General features: G+C 41.9%; 1 protein-coding gene across 2 annotated transcripts in view; it reads right to left on the reverse strand.

Annotated features, from left to right (window-relative positions):
- Positions 1-1,087: 1,087 nt before the first annotated feature.
- The window catches only part of LOC139556574 (synaptosomal-associated protein 25-A-like), a 44,342-nt gene continuing 22,133 nt past the window's right edge, over positions 1,088-23,296 (reverse strand). The window contains exons 2-8 of one of the 2 annotated variants that reach the window (XM_071370694.1): positions 19,292-19,436; positions 16,257-16,298; positions 14,709-14,757; positions 12,454-12,571; positions 5,123-5,242; positions 3,943-4,087; positions 1,088-3,473 (exon numbers count right to left, since the gene is read on the reverse strand). In XM_071370694.1, the coding sequence (XP_071226795.1) occupies positions 3,405-3,473; positions 3,943-4,087; positions 5,123-5,242; positions 12,454-12,571; positions 14,709-14,757; positions 16,257-16,298; positions 19,292-19,363 (615 nt within the window). In that variant the 5' untranslated portion in view covers positions 19,364-19,436 and the 3' untranslated portion in view covers positions 1,088-3,404. Of the gene's footprint in view, positions 3,474-3,942; positions 4,088-5,122; positions 5,243-12,453; positions 12,572-12,772; positions 12,891-14,708; positions 14,758-16,256; positions 16,299-19,291; positions 19,437-23,296 lie in introns of both variants that reach the window. The other variant, XM_071370695.1, reaches the window with a different exon arrangement.

Raw genomic sequence — 23,296 nt, forward strand, 5'->3', positions numbered from 1 at the left:
ACACTCTTGGCATTCTCTCAACCAGCTTCATGAGGTAGTCACCAGGAATTATTTTCCAACTGTCTTGAAAGAGTTTCCACATATGCTGAGCACTTGTTGGCTGCTTTTCCTTCACTCTGCGGTCCAACTCATCCCAAACCATCTCAATTGGGTTGAGGTCGGGTGATTGTGGAGGCCAGGTCATCTGATGCAGCACTCCATCACTCTCCAGATGGGATGGCGTATCGCTGCAGAATGCAATGGTAGGCATGCTGGTTAAGTGTGCTTTGAATTCTAAATATATCACTGACAGTGTCACTAGCAAAGCACCCCCACACATCACACCTCCTCCTCCATGCACCCTACTCTGCGTCTCACAATATACAATTATGTATCATAATTATGAAACGCCCCCATCGCATTCATCTTACTAATGAGACCTTCTAATGGCCCACCAGATACTGAATCCTGGGCCGTTTCCAAATTGCACACTATTCCCTATATAGGCGGCAGGCAAGGTGAAAAATATTCTGATGTGTCCTTGAGCAAGTCACTTAACCCAAATTTGCTCCAGGGGCAGCGTACTACTCTGGCTGACCCTGTAAAGCAACACATTTCTCTGCAACTATCATGTGTATGTGACAACAACAAACAGCTTATTTTTTTTTTTTTGGGGGGGGGACTGGTCAAAAGTAGTGCACTACGTAGGTAAGGGTGCCATTTGGGACGCAGTCGTGCTTAAAAAATGTAAATGAATAAACGTTCACGTGACTACAAAAGATACATAACTGTAAAGATGGATGGCATAGTCAAATATGTGTCTTATTTACATGTATAATGTCAGTCACAGTATACATATACTGGGTATTGTTAACATTACATATACTGTTCAATTTACATACAGTATTTATTTCATGTTCATACATCATTTGGTTGCATATTATGTTGTTGTTATATGTCAGTGTGGGTATAACGATATTGTTGTCTTTGGCCTGGTGAATCTGACCGACAGATGAAGACAGACATATACTGTATTAGCAGGTGTGTGTCTATATAGACAAAGCCATTGACCGACAAGAGCAATAAAGATCCATCATGGGCAATCACAGAGAATACAAAGGGAGTTTTAATACTACATGCGTTTTGAGGACGTCAATCTCACAATTGAATCTATTGTGTCGTTCAGAGAAGGTATTTATTAATTAATTTCAGCGATTTGATGTGTGCATCGCTATAAAAATACAGAAGCAAACAAAAAAACATTTGTATGTCATTTTTTGTTTCAGAGTGTTATTACTATCATATTCATATTTGTATCATTATTATTTTACCATTAATAAACCACACGGGGAGATTAAACAAACACAATACAGTCCTCTTATAAAAGTAATGTCTCTCAGAAATACGAGTTTTTGTTTTGCTTTTCCCCCCCCCCAGAGCATCCAAAACCTATGATACAGTGCCCAACTAGTCACCAACCTTTCAGCACATATTTAATATCTTCACTGAACTGCATATTCATTTAGAAAAAAACAGGTCCTCATTTTTTCATGATAATCTCTTCACGTGAAGATCATTTTGCATTATTGTACAATGGTCACAGTCTGTAAATATATGTTGATATAAATAGTGGAACTGTTGCAAACTTGCAGGAGAGTATGGATCGTTTAACTGTGTCATAATACTGAGCATGAGTGAACAAAACATTAGGAACACCTGCTCTTTCCATGACATAGACTGACCAGGTGAATCCAGGTGAAAGCTATGATCCCTTATTCATGTCACTTGTTAAATCCACTTCAATCAGTGTAGGTGAAGGGGAGGAGACAGGTTAAAGAAGGATTTTTAAGCCTTGAGACATGGATTGTGTATGTGTGCCATTCAGAGGATGAATGGGTAAAACAAAAGATTTGAACGGGGTATGGTAGTAGTTGCCAGGCGCACCGGTTTGAGTGTGTTAAGAACGACAGCGCTGCTGGGGTTTTCACGCTCAACAGTTTCCCGTGTGTATCAAGAACGGTCCACCACCAAAGGACATCCGCCAACTTGACACAACTGTGGAAAGCATTGGAGTCAACATTGGTCAGCCTCCTTGAGGAACGCTTTCAACACCTTGCAGAGTCCATGCCCTGATGAATTGAGGCTGTTCTGTGGGCAAAATGAGGTGCAACTCAATATTAAGAAGGTGTTCTTAATGTTTTGTACACTCAGTGTATATATTTTTAAGACCGCTTTTATGTATAAGACAAAAATGTATGTATAAGTTTATACTTTATGTATAAGTCATGCAGAACGCACAATTAACATCACTTGGAATGCAAAGTCTATTACAGCGAATCTAGTTGCACATTGTCTGAACAGTAATGAACCAAAGACAGTGATTGTACTTAAGTGCTTTTTGAATTTACTATAATTTGTAATCATCGTATTTTTTCCCTCTTCTTCATTCGTCATGACAACATCAAAATAAGGAGCATGACAGTAGCTGATGGAATGACACAGTTTTACTAAGACGATACTGAGATACTGAAAAGGAAAACAGCTTGTATAGCATTCCTATTATATTTTTCATCCGGCAGTGTACCTTTATACAGTATATACAGGTATCTGTCAGAATAAAGGACATGCCAACATAAAGTATCATAGTAGGGCATAGGGCCACCACAAGCCACCAGCACATTTTCAGTTTGCCTTGGCATAGATTGTACAAGTGTCCAGAACTCTATTGGAGGGATGCGACACCATTCTTCCACGAGAAATTCCATAATTTGTTGTTTTGTTGATGGTGGTGGAAAACGCTGTCCATGACGCCACTCCAGAATCTCCCATCAGTGTTCAATTGTGTTGAGATCTGGTGACTGAGATGGCCATGGCATATGGTTTATTTCATTTTCATGCTCATCAAACCATTCAGTGACCACCCGTGCCCTGTGGATGGGGGCATTGTCATCCTGAAAGAGACCACTCCCATCACGACAGAAATGCTTCAGCATAGGTTGAAGGTGATCGCTCAGAATGGCTGTGTATTTATTGTTGTTTACCTTGCCCTCGAAGAGGTTGAATGGACCTAAATCAGGCCAGGAAAATGCACTCACACCAAAACAGAGCCGCCAGAACCCTAATCTACTCAAGTGTTTCCTTTATTTTGGCAGTTACCTGTATTTACTATATTTGATAAAGAGAATATACACTTCACAAGTGAACTAGAGCCATCGAGTCAGCACTGTATGCAACCTTTGGAAAGAATGATACAGAGGATAAGAAATATTTCATTTCACGAGGACAATTATTGAAAAAGCCAGACAAACGATACACAGAACAACATTTACAATGTGGGGAGGTGATATGTGCACATGTGCAAACCTGGAAGGTAAATACCATGACAATAAATTGCGATTGGGGGAAAAGCAACATGCTCTGGGAGCTTAGCCACTGCCCAGCATCTTAGTGGCCCGCTGGTTGGCTTCGTCAATCCTGGTCTTGTTAGAATCAGCCTGGAAAAGGAAAGGAAAAGGAAAACACAAGTTATTTGTGGTCCTGTTTGTTTTCTCTTGGAACATTTTGCAGATAATATACGTAGATAACGGCACTTTGAGATGTGAGGCTATTGAGTCTCGGTTGTCATGTGATGTCAACTCCTAATAATAGCATATATACAATGAAAGACCAATAGAGGACTAATACAGACGTGGACATCGATTAAGGCAGGCCTCGCACTTCTCTGATTCAGAGGAGTTGGGTTAAATGCGGAAGACACATTTCAGTTGAATTCATTCAGTCGTGCAACTGACTAGGTATCCCACTTTCCCTTCCTTTTCCCAACAGAGGACCAATAGAGGACCAATAGAGGACCAACACAGGGCCGATACAGGACTAATAGAGGACCAATAGAGGACCAATAGAGGACCAACACAGGGCCGATACAGGACCAATAGAGGACCAATAGAGGACTAAGAGCAGTACCTTCTCCATGATCCTGTCGATCTGTCGATTCTGGGTGTCGATCTCATTGCCCATATCCAGGGCCATGTGGCGCAGGTTACCGATGATGCCTCCCACCTGCTCCAGGTTCTCATCCATCTCATTTTCCCGGGCATCATCTGTTACCCTGTGGTTTAGGAACTGAATTAGGGTTGCATGCACCCAAACAAACACGCAGTCATACACGCTCGCTCGCTCGCACACACACACACACACACTCTTGTTTTTCTATCCTTGTGCGGACGTAAAATTAATTTCCATTCAAAATCCAATTTTCCCTAACGCCTAACCCTAATTGTAACCCTAACCACAAACCTAACCTCTAAACTTAAAACAGCCTTTGTCCTCGCTGGGATTTGGGAAATGTCCTCACGAGGGATCATTTTCCATCTTTTACTATCCTTGTGGGGACTTTTGGGGATTTCAGGTACCCACAAGGACAGAAGAACAAGACCACACACTACATATTGAATAATATAATTCATAAAGGTAGCCATACATATTTCACCTTTGATTTCTCCTCCTTTGGGGACCTTCGACTCCCATCAAACTCTCAGTTCCATACAGCTCCCCCAAACCCAAACAACTGAATATCCCTGCCCCCTACATTAACCACCAACCCACCCGGTCCCTCCACGGCCCCCTCCCTCACCTGCCCCCTACATTAACCACCAACCCACCCGGTCCCTCCACGGCCCCCCTCCCTCACCTGCCCCCTACATTAACCACCAACCCACCCGGTCCCTCCACGGCCCCCTCCCTCACCTGCCCCCTACATTAACCACCAACCCACCCGGTCCCTCCAAGGCCCCCCTCCCTCACCTGCCCCCTACATTAACCACCAACCCACCCGGTCCCTCCACGGCCCCCCTCCCTCACCTGCCCCCTACATTAACCACCAACCCACCCGGTCCCTCCACGGCCCCCCTCCCTCACCTGCCCCCTACATTAACCACCAACCCACCCGGTCCCTCCACGGCCCCCCTCCCTCACCTGCCCCCTACATTAACCACAACCCACCCGGTCCCTCCACGGCCCCCCTCCCTCACCTGCCCCCTACATTAGCCACCAACCCACCCGGTCCCTCCACGGCCCCCCTCCCTCACCTGCCCCCAACATTAACCACCAACCCACCCTGTCCCTCCACGGCCCCCTCCCTCACCTGCGAACGAATCCTCCACTGATGGCCATCTGTTCACGTTCGTCCACCACACGGGCAGGCTGGCTGGCCACCACCCCATCCTGGTTGTTCACCCAAGCCTTGCTGCCGCCACTCTTCATCCTGGGGGGGGGGGGGGGTCGAGGAAGAGGAGGGTGAGGCTTAATCAGGACTAGATATATTATCTATCAGGTGTAGCTGTTTCATCATGATTTAATCCGCCACATAGAAATATGAGAAACAAGTCAAAGACTAGAGACTAACCAAGCAAAGCAGAGAAAGCAGGCATGGGTTTGGTCATTCCTTCATTCTCTAGTCTTAACATTGTTAGTGTGATGCGATGTCATATCTCAATGGCATATAACACACTGTACTCAGGCTTAGTATGTTTAGTATGCAAGTTTAGTATGCTGAGACACATACCTTTTCCCAGCTGAATAATTTGACCTCTTAAGTATTTACATGCATTTTGTAAACAACAGTTGGGATAACTCATTTTTTCCCACCCTCCTCCACCCACCCCAAAGCATTCCTTCACATTGAAATGCCCCTCCCCCAATTCTCACAATGGTATGTCCCAGGTTGCATCTGAAATGCCACCCTATTCCCAACACACATCCACTACTTCTGGGAATAGGGTGGCATTTAAGACGCAGCCTCAGTGTGGCTATATGTGACACAGAACAGAGAGACAAGGGCTTGGCAGACAGACAACATAGAATAAAAGGACTGGACTGCCACAGTGTTTGGGGAAGAACTGGAAAAGAGAACAAAGCGGAGGGACATAACAAGAGTACACTTCTTTTCTAATGTCAACTATTTTGTTCACGTTGTGAATCTATCTAGGATAGGTTAATTTGGGGCGGCAGGTAACCTAGTGGTTAGAACGTTTGGGCCAGTAACCGAAAGGTTGCTGGATCGAATCCCCGAGCTGACAAGGTACAAATCTGTCGTTCTGCTCCTGAACAAGGCAGTTAACCCAGTTTTACCCGGTAGGCCATCGTTGTAAATAAGAATTTGTTCTTAACTGACTGCCTAGTTAAATAAAAAATAATAGGTAGTGTTAAAGGGATACTTTGGGATGTTGGCAATGACTAGATGTCTATGGTATCTACTAGCATGCTAGCAGTTACCATAGACGTCCAGTCATTGTGCTAATGCTAGTTAGCATTTGAACTAATGTTCGTTAGCAACTTCATTCAAACTGCACACAGGGGCATAAAAATGGCATCCACGAGTTGGATATGACTCTGGGGAAGTAGATGATCAAATCAGGAAGTATCCCTTTAAGGTCGATCAGTGAATAGTGCATTATTAAGGCCTTCTTAGTCAGATGATGGGGTGGTTTGACAAAATGTTGGCCTCCTCTTTATAAATAAAATGTAATATTATTATTAGTAGGTTAATTATTAGCAGGTTAACCAAGATGAATGTAAAACAAATGATGTAGCTGTATCTAGATTTGTTATGTACTGTGTCAGACAGAGATCTAAACATGACAGGCAGCTTCTATGGTGGCATAGACCCTGGGTGAGTCTATGCTTCAGGCTCCCTTTAATGAGTCTATAAGTACACTGCCGTAGTCAAGATATTAACCACCATCACAAATTGTCTGTCTGTGTGAAATGTATGTCATACTGTATTTTGTATGCAATTATTCATTTGAATAACATTCAACATGGAGCATAAGAGGACCCTGAGTTATAATGTCTATCTTGACTTATCTTTCTTCCCTCTCCCTAAAACCATGTCTGTCTTTCCTCTAAGTAACCAAATGGCTCGGTTGGATTAAGACTTTCTGTAACCTCGAAGCTCGAGGATGGTAGATATTTCTTGTTTTATCAGACGATGGAGAAGATGGCTGATTCTGAGCACTCCCGCTGAGCTAGTATTTATAGAAATGGACTGAGGCGATGATTACAAAGACCACTGTGGTAAACACATACAGCCAGGCACACCGGTTAACTCTCCTCTCCTCCTACATTCACTTGACTCAGTTATCTTATACAATTTGTTTTACATGCAACAGTTAGGTTATCCAATTCTTTCGATGTGCCATTTGCAACTTTCTCTATCACTCTCTCGTTTTATGAGGTAAAAATGTGTTTGTTTTTTGTGAGAAACTCCCAAGTCCCTGATCAGAGTGAATCTGTTTTAGTAACACATACCGTATACCCTCCATGGACTTAAAACTCTACCTACTGTACTTGGATATGATGTCAATCAGACAACAAGAGAGACACCTCATCAGGGTTAACTAACTCTTTTGATCCACTGGCTGATAAAACATTTAGTCCCTATAGTCCTACTAGTGAAGAAGATTCATTTCATATGATTGGAGGAGGAATAAGAAAAGAGACCAACAATACAGGTTAAATCCAGTGGATCGAGTTCTTGTCTCCAGTATAGATCTAGATATCTAGAACGTAGCCCTGGGTTTCAGTCAACAGGGTATCTTGCCCACAGTATATATGATCTGGCTGACCTAGATCTGAGCTGCTTCCCTGGGGCTGCATGGGAAGAAGGCGGCACACAGTTACCACAGTGCTCTGTGGAAGTGGAAGTGGTGGTAGGCCACTGCATAGGCAATGCAGCGTGGTATCCACTCGTTTTTAGAATAATAATTTGGTTTTAGTAGCCTATTATAACCTGTTTGCGTCTCTCTCTTCCTATACAAGCACTTTGAGGTATGTATGAAGTGTATGAAGTGCCGGGACCAAGAGACTGAAAAACAGCTTCTATCTCAAGGCCATCAGACTGTTAAATAGCCATCACTAGCACATTAGAGGCTCGTGCCTATATACATAGACTTGAAATAACTGGTCACTTTAATAAATGGAACACTAGTCACTTTAATAATGTTTACATATTTTGCACTACTCATCTCATATGTATACACAGTATAATTATATTCTATTCTACTGTACCTTAGTCTATGTCGCTCTGGCATTGCTCATCCATATATTTATATATTCTTAATTCCATTCCTTTACTTAGATTTGTGTGCATTGGGTATATGCTGTGAAACTGTTAGATATTACTTCACTGTTGTTACATATTACTTCTTAGATATTACTGCACTGTTGTTACATATTACTTGTTAGATATTACTGCACTGTTGTTAGATAATACTTGTTAGATATTACTGCACTGTTGTTAGATATTACTTGTTAGATATTACTGCACTGTCAGAGCTAGAAACACAATAATTTTGCTACATCCGCAATAACATCTGCTAAACACGTGTATGTGACCAATAGCAATTGATTTGATTAAAAAATGAATGTTATTTTATGTTTATTATAATTATGACAATTACTGATGATCCCTTATTCTCATTTTTCCAGTCACTGCCATAAGTGGCAAATTAATGGGACCCAATTTAGCACCCAATTATATGACAAATAACAGGAGTTCATCATGAACATCATCAGCATCATTTTTTCAACATGTGTACCATTAATATGAGTTGCATCATCAGCATGCATGGCATTCGATGGACATGCTCTCCAGTCATTCCAGTCAGTAGTCATTCGTGGGTTGGGTGTGCAGAGTACACAGTTGCAGGGAGAGAGACAGAGATCTGTCTGCATGACGTGCAATTACTGATCTATTCTGCAGATCTCAGGTTGTTTGGGTGTCTGACCATGTGGTATTTACATGCAGACGAAGAAAAGTGACAAGCAGTCATGGAATCTTATAGTGGCTTAGATAGAGACTATAGTGCCTATGAAAGTAATAGTAACTATAGTGGCTATGGAAGTAATAGTAACTATAGTGGCTATGAAAGTAATAGTAACAATAGTGGCTATGAAAGTAATAGTGGCTACTACAGTGGCTATGATAGTCTGGCAAGAGGAGGGAGGAGAATGGTGCTGTTCTATACACTCGGACTGTCATGTAAGCGTGCTGACGATACGTTTGCTTGGACTAGAAGGGAGCTTGGAGAATGGCACTTAGAATATGGTGCTTGGAGGAGGGTGCTTGGAGGAGGGTGCCTGGAGAAGCCCCTGCTGATGAGTTTTGGCCTGATCTAAGTGGAGGAGATGCTGGTTTGTTGATGGATAGGGGTCAAGACTTGGTAGGTTGGTGTGTTCAGGGGCCATAGAAAGTCTGTCCTGTCTGTCTAGCATTAATAGTTAGGGACAGCAAGTGTTTGGACATTTGTGGGCAGTATTCAGCTTGGCTATTATGCTGTTGAGGGGAACTCCAATATAGTCTACATGCTGTATAAGCTAACACTGCATTGTTAAGGGGTTGAAAACCTCCATACACTCTTCTCACACCTTTGTTGATTGTTGGTTGTGACAGATGGGCCTGTGGGGAGCTCCCGAGCCGATTCTGTGGAATCCACAAAATATTCTGGGATACGTCTAGAGGCCTGTCCAGGTTTATTACCAGAGTGAGACCCATGAGGACCTGAGGCTCCTGTCAGTCACCACTGTCTGTGTGTGCATGTGTGTGTGTGTGCAGAACGTGTGTGTGACATCATGTCGTGTGTGTATGTGTGCACATATATTACCAGTCAAAAGTTTTGACACACCTACTCATTCAAGGGTTTTTCTTTATTTTTACTATTTTCTGCATTGTAGAATAATAGTGAAGACATCAAAACTATGAAATAACACATATGGAATCATGTAGTAACCAAAAAAGTTTTAAACAAATCAAAATATGTAAAATAGCCATATTAGTAGCCATAAAGTAGCCATACTTTGCGTTGATGAAAGCTTTGCACACTCTTGGCATTCTCTCAACCAGCTTCATGAGGTAGTCACCTGGAATGCTTCCCAACAGTCTTGAAAGAGTTCCCACATATGCTGAGCACTTGTTGGCTTCTTTTCCTCCACTCTGCGGTCCAACTCATCCCAAACCATCTCAATTGGGTTGAGGTCGGGTGATTGTGGAGGCCAGGTCATTTGATGCAGCACTCCAACACTCTCCTTCTTGGTCAAATAATCCTTACACAGCTTGGAGGTGTGTTGGGCCATTGTCCTGTTGAAAACAAATGATAGTCCCACTAAGCGCAAACCAGATGGGATGGCGTATCGCTGCAGAATGCTGTGTTAGCCATGCTGGTTGATTGTGCCTTGAATTCTAAATAAATCCCAGATGGTGTCACCAGCTAAGCACCCCCACACCATCACACCTCCTCCTCCATGCTTCACGGTGAGAACCACACGTGCAGATATAATCCATTCACCTACTCTACATCTCACAAAGACGTAGTCTGTGTCTCACTCTGCATCTCACAAAAATCTCATATTTGGACTCATCAGACCAAAGGACAGATTTCCACCGGTCTAATTTCCATTGCTCGTGTTTTTTGGTCCAAACAAGTCTCTTATTCTTATTGGTGTCCTTTAGTAGTTGTTTCTTTGCAGCAATTCGACCATGAAGGCCTGATTCACGCAGTCTCCTCTGAACAGATGATGTTGAGATGTGTCTGTTACTTGAACTCTGTGTAGCATTTATTTGGGCTGCAATCTGAGGTGCAGTTAACTGCTTCGGGGTAGGGGGCAGCATTTTCACTTTTGGATAAATAGCATGCCCAAATTCAACTGCCTGCTACTCATCCCCAGAATATAAGATATGCATATTATTAGTAGATTTGGATAGAAAACACTCTGAAGTTTCTAAAACTGTTTGAATCATGTCTGTGAGTATAACAGAACTTATGTAGCAGGCAAAACCCCGAGGACAAACCATTCAGAAATTTAATTTTTTTGAGGTCACTGTCTTTTCAATGGGTTTTCATTGGGATACCAGATTTCTAAGGGACTTGTTTGCAGTTCCTACAACTTCCACTGGATGTCACCAGTCTTTGGAAATTGGTTGAGGTTATTCCTTTGTGTAATGAAGAAGTACGGCCATCGTAAATGAGGGTCACTTGAAGTAAATTGTTTGAGAGAGGCACATTACCAAAAAAGTAGCATCATTTTTTTTTTTTTTTTTGTATTGAACACAGATCATCCCGTCTTCAAATTGATCGATTATTAACGTTTAAAAATACTTAACGTTGTATTACAAAAGTAGTTTGAAATGTTTTGGTAAAGTTTACATGTAACTTTTGATATATTTTGTAGTGACGTTGCGCAAGTTGGAAGCTGTGTTTTTCTGGATGAAACGCGCCAAATAAATTGACATTTTGGATATATACCGACGGAATTAATCGAACAAAAGGACAATTTGTGATGTTTATGGGACATATTGGAGTGCCAACAAAATAATTTCGTCAAAGGTAAGGCATGAATTATATTTTTATTTCAGCGTTTTGTGTCGTGCCTGCAGTGTTGAAATATGCTACTCTCTTTGTTTACTGTTGTGCTATCATCAGATAATAGCATCTTATGCTTTCGCCGAAAAGCCTTTTTGAAATCTGACATGTTGGCTGGATTCACAACGAGTGTAGCTTTAATTTGGTATCTTACATGTGTGATTTAATGAAAGTTAGATTTTTATATCATTTTATTTGAATATGGAGCTCTGTATTTTCCCTGGCTATTGGCCAGGTGGGACGATTGCGTCCCACCTACCCCAGAGAGGTTAATTGCCGATTTCTGAGGCTGGTAAGTCTAATGAACGTATCCTCTGCAGCAAAGGTAACTCTGGGTCTTCCTTTCCTGTGGCGGTCTTCATGAGAGCCGGTTTCATCATAGCGCTTCATGGTTTTTGCGACTGCGCTTGAAGAAACTTTCAAAGTTCTTGACATTTTCCGGATTGAATGACCTTCATGTGTTAAAGTAATGATGGACTGTCGTTTCTCTTTGCTTATTTGAGCTGCTCTTGCCAAAATATGGAATTGGTCTTTCACCAAATAGGGATATCTTCAACTGATTGGCTCAAATGCATTAAGAAGGAAAGAAATTCCACAAATTAACTTTTAACAAGGCACACCTGTTAATTGAAATGCATTCCAGGTACCTCATGAAGCTGGTTGAGAGAATGCCAAGAGTGTGCAAAGCTGTCATTAAGGCAAATGGTGGCTACTTTGAAGAATCTCAAATATAAAATAAGTGTAACACTTTTTTTAGTTACTACATGATTCCATGTGTGTTATTTCATCGTTTTGATGTCTTCACTATTATTCTACAATGTCGAAAATAGTAACAATAAAGAAAAACCCTGGAATGAGTAGGTGTGTCCAAACTTTTGAATGGTACTGTATGTATGTGTGAATGTGTGTCAAGATGTCTTACGAGAGGATCAGAGGATTGAGGGGAGGAGTCAGTCTGGTTAGAGCTTGAGCAGACTAACGCACTACTGGCCACTATGACGTCACTTCTACCTTGGTTAATGGCAGGCAGGCAGGCAGGCAGGCAGGCATCACCTACTTGTTACATGGGCAGGAGCAAATACCACAGAATTTTCCTAGATCGTTCAAATTCTTTTCTGCATCCTTCATGTCCTTATTGATTTGGTCCATTCCTTCTTCGATGCGCTCCAGTTGCTCTGATTAAACACAAGTCATTTATCCCCCCACAGAACGAAGCACGTGAGAAGAAAAGGAAAGGAAAGGAAAGAAAGGAAGGAAGGAGGAGAGAAGACAAAGAAGAGAAGACAACAGATTCAGACACTCACTGTGACGAAAGGGGAAAAAAATGGACGCCACCACAAGTGAAGAACCTTTGTGCTCGTTGGGTCAGTACCTACTTGTTACAGGGACATATGATAAGACCACAGCATTTCCCTAAATCTTTTAAACTTTTCTCGGCCTCCTTCATGTCTTGGTTGATATGGTTCATGCCATCTTCAACACGGTCGAGTTGTTCTGGTCAGGACAAAGGGATGACAGCAGTGGAATGGATTTGATTGACTATTTGACAGAAAGATATGAGTCATGAGCAGCACTGAGCTGTGTACAATATGATATAATCTATATGAGTTTCTATTGAGTGCATGCATCTTCACGCCAGAGAGTACTGGATTCTGAAGAAAGTTAAGACTGAGACTGTCAGTTTCAATATATTATTTTTGAATTTCATTTTACAGAAGCCTTTTAGTGTTGAAAGTACGCAAAACTAAATATTTGTGGTTTATTACTCATTGGCGAGGGGATTTTTTTTTTTAAATCTAAAGATATCATCATCAACGGTTTTCCATGGCTGTAGCATCACGGAAACCTGGGGCAAATCTGAAATCCTACCGATCCTATACTACAGTATCATTCCCCTAGGAGATGAGCTGTTCATGGGCAGTGTAGACATTGGATCAAGGCATGAACATGGTAGCTGGATGGATGTTATTGGTGTGATGTCGGGCAGGGTTGGGGTCAATTCCGTTATCAATACAGGCAATTCAGCAGAAAGTTTATCATGAATTAAAATGGACCATCTTTTATATGAGGATTTCTCAACTCAGACATTGCATTTCAATGAATTCCCTGCAGTGAATGAATTGAAAACAAAATGTGTGGAAGGGGATTAATGATACCGGGTAGGTAGGTGGGTGGATGGACAACTCTGATGTTGTGGTTTAGGAGGTTGCGTAGAAATTACGTACAGCATGTGTTGTAGTAAGATGAGGTTGGAAAGTGGAGTAGAGTAGGTCAGGAATGCAGTCAAGGCTAAGCCAATTGATAAAGTCCACCTTTGTAAAATCCCCGGCATGCTTTTATACACACGTACTGTAGAAACAACTAAGTCATGTGACCTTTACTTGAACGGCGGCAACTAAGAGGAACGTCAAATGGAAATAAGGTGATGTTGAACAGGTATTTTCTTTCGCTCAGTATACATAATCAATTTCTTTGTTCACAAACCCTATATTTTTCGGCCCTTTTTAATTGATTTAATTCTGTGACTGATTCAAGCCTTGTGTACTGCATCAGTCCAGGCTTCTCCACTACGGCACCGTCAATAAGCAGAAGTCAGAGAGCAGCTAAGCAGGCTTACGGCCACCTCAGCGACCAGCCAGCAGTCTAAATTGGCTTTGTGGAGGCAGCGCTGGACGGATGGACTGCAGAAGGAAGGGATGAGTGGATAGAGGGATGATGATAGAGGAATGAGTAGATGACTTTGAGAGTGTAATTAAGGTCCTCGGTCAGGGGGATTTCCCCAAAAGGAACTGATTACTGATTACAGCCAATCAGAAGACTGGATTGAGGCTAATGCCTTCCGGCAAGACAATTATGTCCTCTAATCAATCCCTCCAAGCACAACAAACCAGTAGTAATGCCAGGGTTTAGGCCCTGTAATTATTTTCTCTAAATAACATTTGTTATTGGTCATTATCAGGTGTAAATCATGTCTATATTCTTTGTTTTTTGGGGGGGGGGGGGAATTGGCCACTTAATGGATACGAGCAAGTGCACAGGAAACAATTCAACCATCAAGAAAATCTCTGTTTGTTTACATGGGTATCTAAAATATTGCTATTTGAGTGTTTTTGTACCTTCATCCATATATCTGTCTATTTCAATGTACAACGCACTTGAAAATAACTCATGTTGAAATATAAAGCAGAGTTTGTCATTCTAGCTAACCACTTCAAAGCATGCACTGTTAAGTTATTCATAGCAAAACATCAGATGCAAGGCGGGGCACAAAGTCCCATTGGTTTTCCCTTCCAGAAGACATCCAACACTTACCTCCTTGCTCGTCCAACATAACCAAAGTCCTGATACCAGCATCTTTACTCTACTCCCCGAATAACCGCGGAGAAGAAGGAAGAGATGAAAGGGAGGAAATAAAGAGAAAGAGAGAGGTAGGATCAGTAAGGGAGTATACAGAATCCATATAGATTGGAGATTAGAGGGCAAGGCAACATGATTGAAAAACAGGACGGCACCATCAGAAGAAAAAAAACACCTCACGCTTTAGACAAAGTTAGATCAAGGTCTTGCGATTTTCTCAACCAAAAAAATGTCACAATAGGGGTAACATTGTCCGAATCGCAACAGCCGGATAACATTAGCATATTCGTATAGTTTCATATTCGTATAGGAAGAGGACATCAACGTTTGGGGCGAGCAATAAGCAGCCACTGCAGTGTGTAAATATTTGTTACATTTTTTGTAATTTAGGTGACACTCTTATCCAGCGCAATTAGGGGATTTGAACCAGCAACCTTCTGGTTATTGGGCCAACAAGCTTAACCGCTAGGCTACCTGCCACCCTATAATTTATTCTGTAAATTAGCATTCCGGTTCCCAGAGAAAACCCAAAGTAGTAAAAAAGGACTCCCAGGGGGTTCTAATCAAACATGATCCCCATAATGCACTGCATTGAACCCTTCAGCTCTGCTCCACACTACTCAAATCAAATAGAATCTGTGCTCCAACCCAGTGTGGTGATGCACTCTTATCGCCGAACAATTATCACACATAATCATCTGATTAATCATAGCTGACTAATGTGTCCCTCTATTCCTCTCTCTCTCTCATCCTTTATAGCTCCCTCTCTCCACTATCCTTCTTTTTCTCCTCTTAAGTCTTCCCTTTCACCAGACAGCCCCCCTCCCTCTATCTTCACCGACGCTCGTCTGTTTGTCACGTCCGAGGTGCTGGTTTCTTTCTCTCCATCTCTTCCTCTCTCTACACTTCTCTCCCCCTCTCTTCCTCCAGTATTGACAGGGAGGTGCTGTGCTGTTCGGTGAGATATGCGAACTGATGATCAACATGACCGTGAGATATGCAACACAAGGCTGTCCAATCAGAGACATCATGGCCCCTCCCCAACAGCTGTCAATTCTCTCTCTCTCTCTCTCTCTCTCTCTCTCTCTCTCTCTCTCTCTCTCTCTCTCTCTCTCTCTCTCTCTCTCTCTCTCTCTCTCTCTCTCTCTCTCTCTCTCTCTCTCTCTCTCTCTCTCTCTCTCTCTCTCTCTCTCTCTCTCTCTCTACCAAGATAACAATTCAACCCTCAACAGTGTTCATTTAACACCGTCTTAGTGGGACTCATACATACACTGTGAAAGTTATACATTTAACACTCTCTGAGTAAAACGTGCACCAGTGAATATGCTGTGCCAGGCAGATCTGTACATGTGAGAACACACAGTGCATGTCTTGCCCATGTCAATACCATGCACTGTTCTGAGGCAGATACTGTAGAGTACACTAAGAGCTGTGACACAGCTTGCATTGTATTCTGGCTTGGCGTTGTGAACACTGTAAGTATGAATGGTGTCTTTCTCTTACCTCTTCCACCAGCTGTAGCATACGACGAGTGCTCTCGAGCGACTGTGGGCAGAAAGGAGAAGAAAGTTAGAATTGGAAAGCATGAGAAGACATGACAGATATGAGTGGAGACAGAGATGTAGGTTGACAAAGCTCCATATGGTCTAGACCTCACTCCCTGTGTTTGTGAAATGGAATTGCCTGGAATTGGGACGTAGACACTGGAATCGATAACCAATACAATCAACATGATACTACAAATCGACATGATAATCATTTGGAAAGTTAATGAATTATCTGTAATTTCATACATATTCCATTGATAAGAAAATGTAAATATAATGTGTATCAGTAGGTTGAATGGCGGACATAGAACTCTGATGTAACTACCCGTCAAAAGGAATCAGTCAGTTAAAATCTATGTTTTCTTTAGAGGCAGAGAAACCATCACAACTATACTGTGGAAACAATACATTTCAAGATTTGGAAGTATTAAAGAACTTGTACTGTAAATGTATTTTAATTCAAATAAGATTTTTTTTTAAACAGTGCTTCTAATTTTTTGTATCATTCAAAGCGATATAAACCCTGTTTTTAAATAACTGCATAAAGTCTGCTTTGATAGTGTAACGTTTGTCATCGGAAGGAGACCAAGGTGCAGCGTGGGTAGGCGTACATGCTTTTATTAAAATGTTCCACCAAGAAAAAAACAATAAACAATACAACGAACGAAAAGCTTCATCGTGCAAACTACATGCACTCAAACAAAGACAAGATCCCACACTGAAGGAGGGAAAAAGGGCTGCCTAAGTATGATCTCCAATCAGAGACAATGAAAGACAGCTGCCTCTGATTGGGAACCACACTCGGCCAAACACAAAGAAATAGAGAACATAGAATGTCCACCCCAAATCACACCCTGACCTAACCAAATAGAGAACTAAAACGGCTCTCTAAGGTCAGGGCGTGACAGATAGCTTAGGATCCCAGACCCCTTCTCATCCTCTACAATTGATGGCCAGCTAACGAGCTAGCGAACATTAGCGACATATTCCAATTTTCTCCCTAAATAGAGAACATTAAGTGTGTGGCTATGAGGCTCAGGCTGTACTGAGGCTGTGAGGTTTCTGTGTGAGTTGTGAAATCTTATCCCTCTTGCATGATGATCTCATACGCACGCACGCACGCACGCACGCACGCATGCGCGTGCACACACACACACACACACACACACACACACACACACACACACACACACACACACACACACACACACACACACACACACACACACACACACACACACACACACACACACATTAGCCTCTCATCTCCTCCTACCACCACCACCCTCCATAGAGAGAAGAAACTTATAGGAACCCCCATTTTGTGTTTCCCGGTTGTGTTTGCCTGTGCGTGTGTTTTGTATTCTGCTCAGCTGTGAGAGTGTAAGCCATTCTTGTCGTGATGTGTGTTTTGTCCTATATTTTTATTTAATTGTATAATTAAAAAAAAATCCCAGCCCCCGTCCCCGCAGGAGGCCTTTTGCCTTTTGGCAGGCCGCCATTGTAAATAAGAATTTGTTCTTAACTGACTTACCTAGTTAAATAAAGGATAAATAAATATTTCAAAATACCAACTTTTCAAATACTCAAGGTAGTCTTGTAGTTTATATAGAATTTCAACTAAAAGGCAACCATTCTTTTTTAAATATTCAAGTACAGGTCTCAGAAAACCAAATAATATTTTAAAGTATTTTGAATACTTCTCAGAAAACCAAATATTTGAAGGTAATTGAATATAGGCAAGTTATGAAATAATATATATTTATTTGATGGGATGCCAAATATTTGATGAAGAACCAAAAACTACAACAGTTAGTTGAATTAGTCTAAATATATGATCATAAGCACATGGTTTGGAGGGCTCTTAGATATGAATAATAATATAGCCTATAGCCTAGAATTAATTACATGAGGGATCACCTCAACATTAGAGTAGACCACTTTTGCAGCTTCAAAATAATTAACAAATCATAGTTACAACTATAATTATCCTAGGTTTGGCACACACATAAACTAACACTTATCCGCACGCACGCACGCACGCACGCACGCACGCACGCACGCACGCACGCACGCACGCACGCACGCACGCACGCACGCACGCACGCACGCACGCACGCACGCACACACACACACACACACACACACACACACACACACACACACACACACACACACACACACACACACACACACACACACACACACACACACACACACACCACTATTATGTAAGAACTGAACCAGGTGGACCCTCCCTCCACCTGACACACAGACCCTGGCATTGCACAGTCGGAGCCAGGAGCTGTAAGCCCGAGGCTGGGCCATCAGCATGTTACCTTCCCTGTGCATCTGCCCTGCTAGTCCTCTACAGGAGCTGTAAGCACGAGGCTGGGCCATCAGCATGTTACCCTCCCTGTGCATCTGCCCTGCTAGTCCTCTACAGGAGCTGTAAGTCCGAGGCTGGGCCATCAGCATGTTACCCTCCCTGTGCATCTGTCCTGCTAGTCCTCTACAGGAGCTGTAAGCACGAGGCTGGGCCATCAGCATGTTACCCTCCCTGTGCATCTGCCCTGCTAGTCCTCTGCAGGAGCTGGCTGCTGCTGACAGGAGGAAGTAATCTAGTGGGCTTGATTGTGATACAATGTGTGATACTGTAAAATGTATTTAAAAAAACAAACAAGTTGACTGGATCTGTTTTAGTTGATTTTATGTCAAGAGGAGAGTGAGGAATTCATATTTCCTCAATGCTACAGCTAAAACATACAGATGTTTTCATTCTATAGCTAAAACATACAGATGTTTTCATTCTATAGCTAAAACATACAGATGTTTTCATTCTATAGTTAAAACATACAGATGGTTTTGAAGTGTAGTTGCATATGCCTAAATTTGGATGATTTTCTGTGTAGGCATGAGTGTCTCTCAGGTGTCTAAAAATCTGTTGGAAATGTGGTATACAGTAGCATGGGTTGGGGCTGTGCTGCTCACCTCATCTCCAAGCTGGTCGGCGCGTTGCTGCATATCCGACAGCTCATTGCGCATGTCCAAGTCTTCAGCCATGGCTACTGGCTGTGCGTGGTGGAGCTGGTCTCCAACGGGGAAGAGTAGGTTCTAATGGGAGGCCGGGGATAGGCTAGAGGAGGAAGGGAGATACAAAACAACAGCCATTAGCATGCTAAGCTAAATAATATCCTTTAGCACAATAAGCTTAGCAACAGTCTTTAGCACTGTAAGCTAAACAATAGTCTTTAGCCCGCTAAGCTAACCGACATAACGTAGCATGCTAAGCTAAGCAACTACCTTTAGCATGCTAAGCTAAGCCAAGCCAAACAAGTATGTTCTCAAAGCTAAGGCTACGTTTCAACGTCCATACTAGAATACCACAGAATACATGTTAAAAACACTTGAGTGTACAAAACATAAGGAACACCTTCCTAATATTGAGTTGCACCTCCTTTTGCTCCTTTTGAACAGCCTCAATTCATTTGGGCATGGACTCTACAAGGTGTCGAAAGCGTTCCATGTTGTCTCCAATGCTCCCCACAGTTGTCTCAAGTTGGCTGGATGTCCTTTGGTGGTGGACCATTCTTGATAATACACACGGGAAACTGTTGAGCGTGAAAAAAAACTGCTGCGTTGCAGTTCTTGACACACTCAACCCAGTGCACCTGGCACCTACTACCACACCCCGTTCAAAGGCACTTACATATTTTGTCTTGCCCATTCACCCTATGAATGGCACGCATACACAGTCCATGTCTCAACTGTCTCAAGGCTTAAAAAGTCTTCTTTAACCTGTCTCTTCCCCTTCATCTACGCTGATTGAAGTGGATTTAATAAGGGATCATAGCTTTCACCTGGATTCACCTGGGCAGTCTGTCATGGAAAAACCTCATGTTTTGTTCATTCAGTTTTGTGCTTCAGTGCACTGCCAGTGTGGATATATCAGTCTTTTTGGGAAGGGTGCTACATCATGGATTTTTATGAGATGTGTTTTTGCCCAATGTCACAGTAATTTACTGTGAATCTACCCAGTTTTTTCCTCCCCAAAACAAATATTTTTGTTTGATCTCATACGCAGTATTTTCTTGGATCTCAAGTGAATGAACGGCAGTCTCTTTCCAGCTGCAGTTAGAACCCAGTATAATAGAGGATGAGTGACTACGACAGCGTTTGTTCCACTCAATGAAAGGGAAGCGGAGCCATTGATGTTTGTAGAAGCATGGCAGTCTTAGAGAGTCGTGTCGATGGAATAGTGTGGATTAGCTAGCTAGCACACCAGACGTAAAAGTTCTGCTGCAAGCCTGTGCCGTGTTCTCGTGTAGACAAGCGTCATGAGAGTTTCAATCATACACCAGACAGTGGTTTGATCCTTCCTCAGCAGCGCCGACCCACATTCACTAAGGGAATGATGACATTAATTGATTAACTTGCTGTAGCTCAGTTGGTAGAGCATGACTCCTGCAACACCAGAATAGTGGGTTTGATTCCCAGGACCACCCATAGATTAAACATGTATGCATACATGACTGTTTGTCACTTTGGATAAAAGTCTGCAAAATGGCATATACTATCATAATAATACGAAAGAAGGGCAATCATAATGGTATGCATGCAGCATACCACCCTGCATCCCACTGCTGGCTTGCCTCTGTGGGATGCAGGGTGGTCCCTGGATGAGAGACCAGATGCTGCTCGAAGTGGTGTTGGAGGGCCAGATGGGGGCACTCTTCCCTCTGGTCTAATGAGATCCCAGGGCATTGAAGGGGACATTGTCCTGTGACGCGTGCCAAAATCTTTTTAAACCTCAAATACACTACAATTTTAAAACGTCCTGCATTGCAGGAAAGCTCTCCTACTACAGGGTGATCAAATTAAGATCCTACATCTGTTGCTGATGTGTGGTGAGCGTTCTGGCACAAAATGGTCGGCGTGCATCACCCAGGTGGGTGCCACACATTGGCGGTGGATGACGTGAGTTTCCCCCTACTTTGTAAAGCGCTATATACTGTAAATCCAATCAATTATGCCACAACATATATGTACTTAATATGAGACAGTTTGCTCCAGCAGGAAAATAATCCTGCAGCAACAGGACATTTTTCATAAGCGAAAATCAAGTCTGAAATTTCAAGGTGAAATTCAGAAAATTCAGAAACCTATTTAAAGGTCTAATGAAGCAATTTTGATCTCAATATAAAATAATTTATGGGTAGCAATTAAATACCTTACTGTGATTGTTGGTCAAAAATAATTAATATATATTTTTTTTTTTGCAAAAAGCTATTTCTCAAGCAAAAATGTTACTAGGACTGTCTGGGAGTGGTCTGAGTGTGGAGGGGAAAACTGAAAACTAGCTGGTATTGGCAGAGAGGCTTGGAACTCTCTTGGTCTATTAGCTAATTCACCCCCTGGTGATGTCACCAGGCAGTCCAAAATTTCATCTGACTAAAACAGGCTAAAATTTCCAGCAGTCTTTTTTTTAAACAGCTCTTACACTAAAAGGGCATTAGTATAATTTTTACAATTTCACAGTATTATTCCAACCTCATAGGGTGGAAATATATATATAAAACTCAGGTTTTTGACATCACTGTCACACACAACTTTTACATTTCATGAATTGTAGAAAAGTTATCCTGCAACTGTGTGATCAAATTAAGATCCTACGTCTGTACCCTTCACAGGTTCCGTTGATTACTATTATATATCATCTCTACAAGGGTAACCTAACAACATTAAAATATTCAATGTTAAAGTTATGTGTATTACTGTGCAATATTGTGTGCCAGAAAGTGTATCATTGATTGTGACTAAGCAGTGAGAAGGACATCTACAGATGTAGGTTCTTAATTTGAGACAGTTTGCTACAGGAGGAAAATAATTCTACAGCAACAGGAAATGTGAATTATTATGTGGATTATAATTAATTGACATTTTGTAGGAGTTGATACATTTTCCATTAAGGAAAATCAAGTCTTTCATTTTGAAGTGGAAATGACAATCTTTCAACAAGGCACAACTGTTAATTTGTCCTAGCCACCGTGCTTCTACACCTGCATTGCTTGCTGTTTGGGGTTTTAGGCTGGGTTTCTGTACAGCACTTCGAGATATTAGCTGATGTACGAAGGGCTATATAAAATAAACTTGATTGATTGATTGAATTGAAATGCATTCCAGGTGACTACCTCATGAAGCTGTTTGAGAGAATGCCAAGAGTGTGCAAAGCTGTCATCAAGGCAAAGGGTGGCTACTTTGAAGAATCTGTTTAACAATTTGTTTAACACTTTTTTGGTTACTACATAATTCCATATGTGTTATTTCATAGTTTTGATGTCTTCACTATTATTTTACAAAGTAGAAAATAGTCAAAGTAAAGAAAAACCCTTGAATGAATAGGTGTGTCCAAACTTTTGACAGGTACTGTATATTAAACTTTGCTGGGGGTGGGGGCCACAAAAAATCTCAACTCATCATGAGGGGCGCAGTTGCTTGCGGGTCTGTGTACCCACATGTGCATTCCCCCCCACCACATTGTGAGCAAAACATGTTAGCAGCCCCCCTCTTGAATGCAGGCCGCCGGTTGCCCATCCCTGGTCTTGCGGATGCACAATAGTAGTTTCATTTTGCTGTGATGTTCTCACATTGATTTTTTAGCTCTCAACAGGAAAAAATACAAAATCATTTCATAGAATTTTAACAAGACTAATTTCTCTTGGTCACAGATGGATGAAATCACTTTGTGCTTTAAGTTGAAGTTGTAATGAGTCTGCACACATTTGAATGGTGTCTCTGTGCTGCTCAGTGGACGTTGAGAATAAAAGTCTCTGTCGTCAGTTATATGAAATAATGCCAATATTGTACTGTCAGTAAGTATGGTCATATTTATTTTACAGTTATAAGAAAGGTGAAATCTTATAGTAATATGTTTATAATTGGATTGTTACTATATTCAGAAAGCATTTCAGTCCTTTCAAGCCCTAATGCCTCACT

Source organism: Salvelinus alpinus, chromosome 27, assembly GCF_045679555.1.
Source record: "Salvelinus alpinus chromosome 27, SLU_Salpinus.1, whole genome shotgun sequence".
NCBI classification, from domain to species: Eukaryota; Metazoa; Chordata; class Actinopteri; order Salmoniformes; family Salmonidae; genus Salvelinus; species Salvelinus alpinus.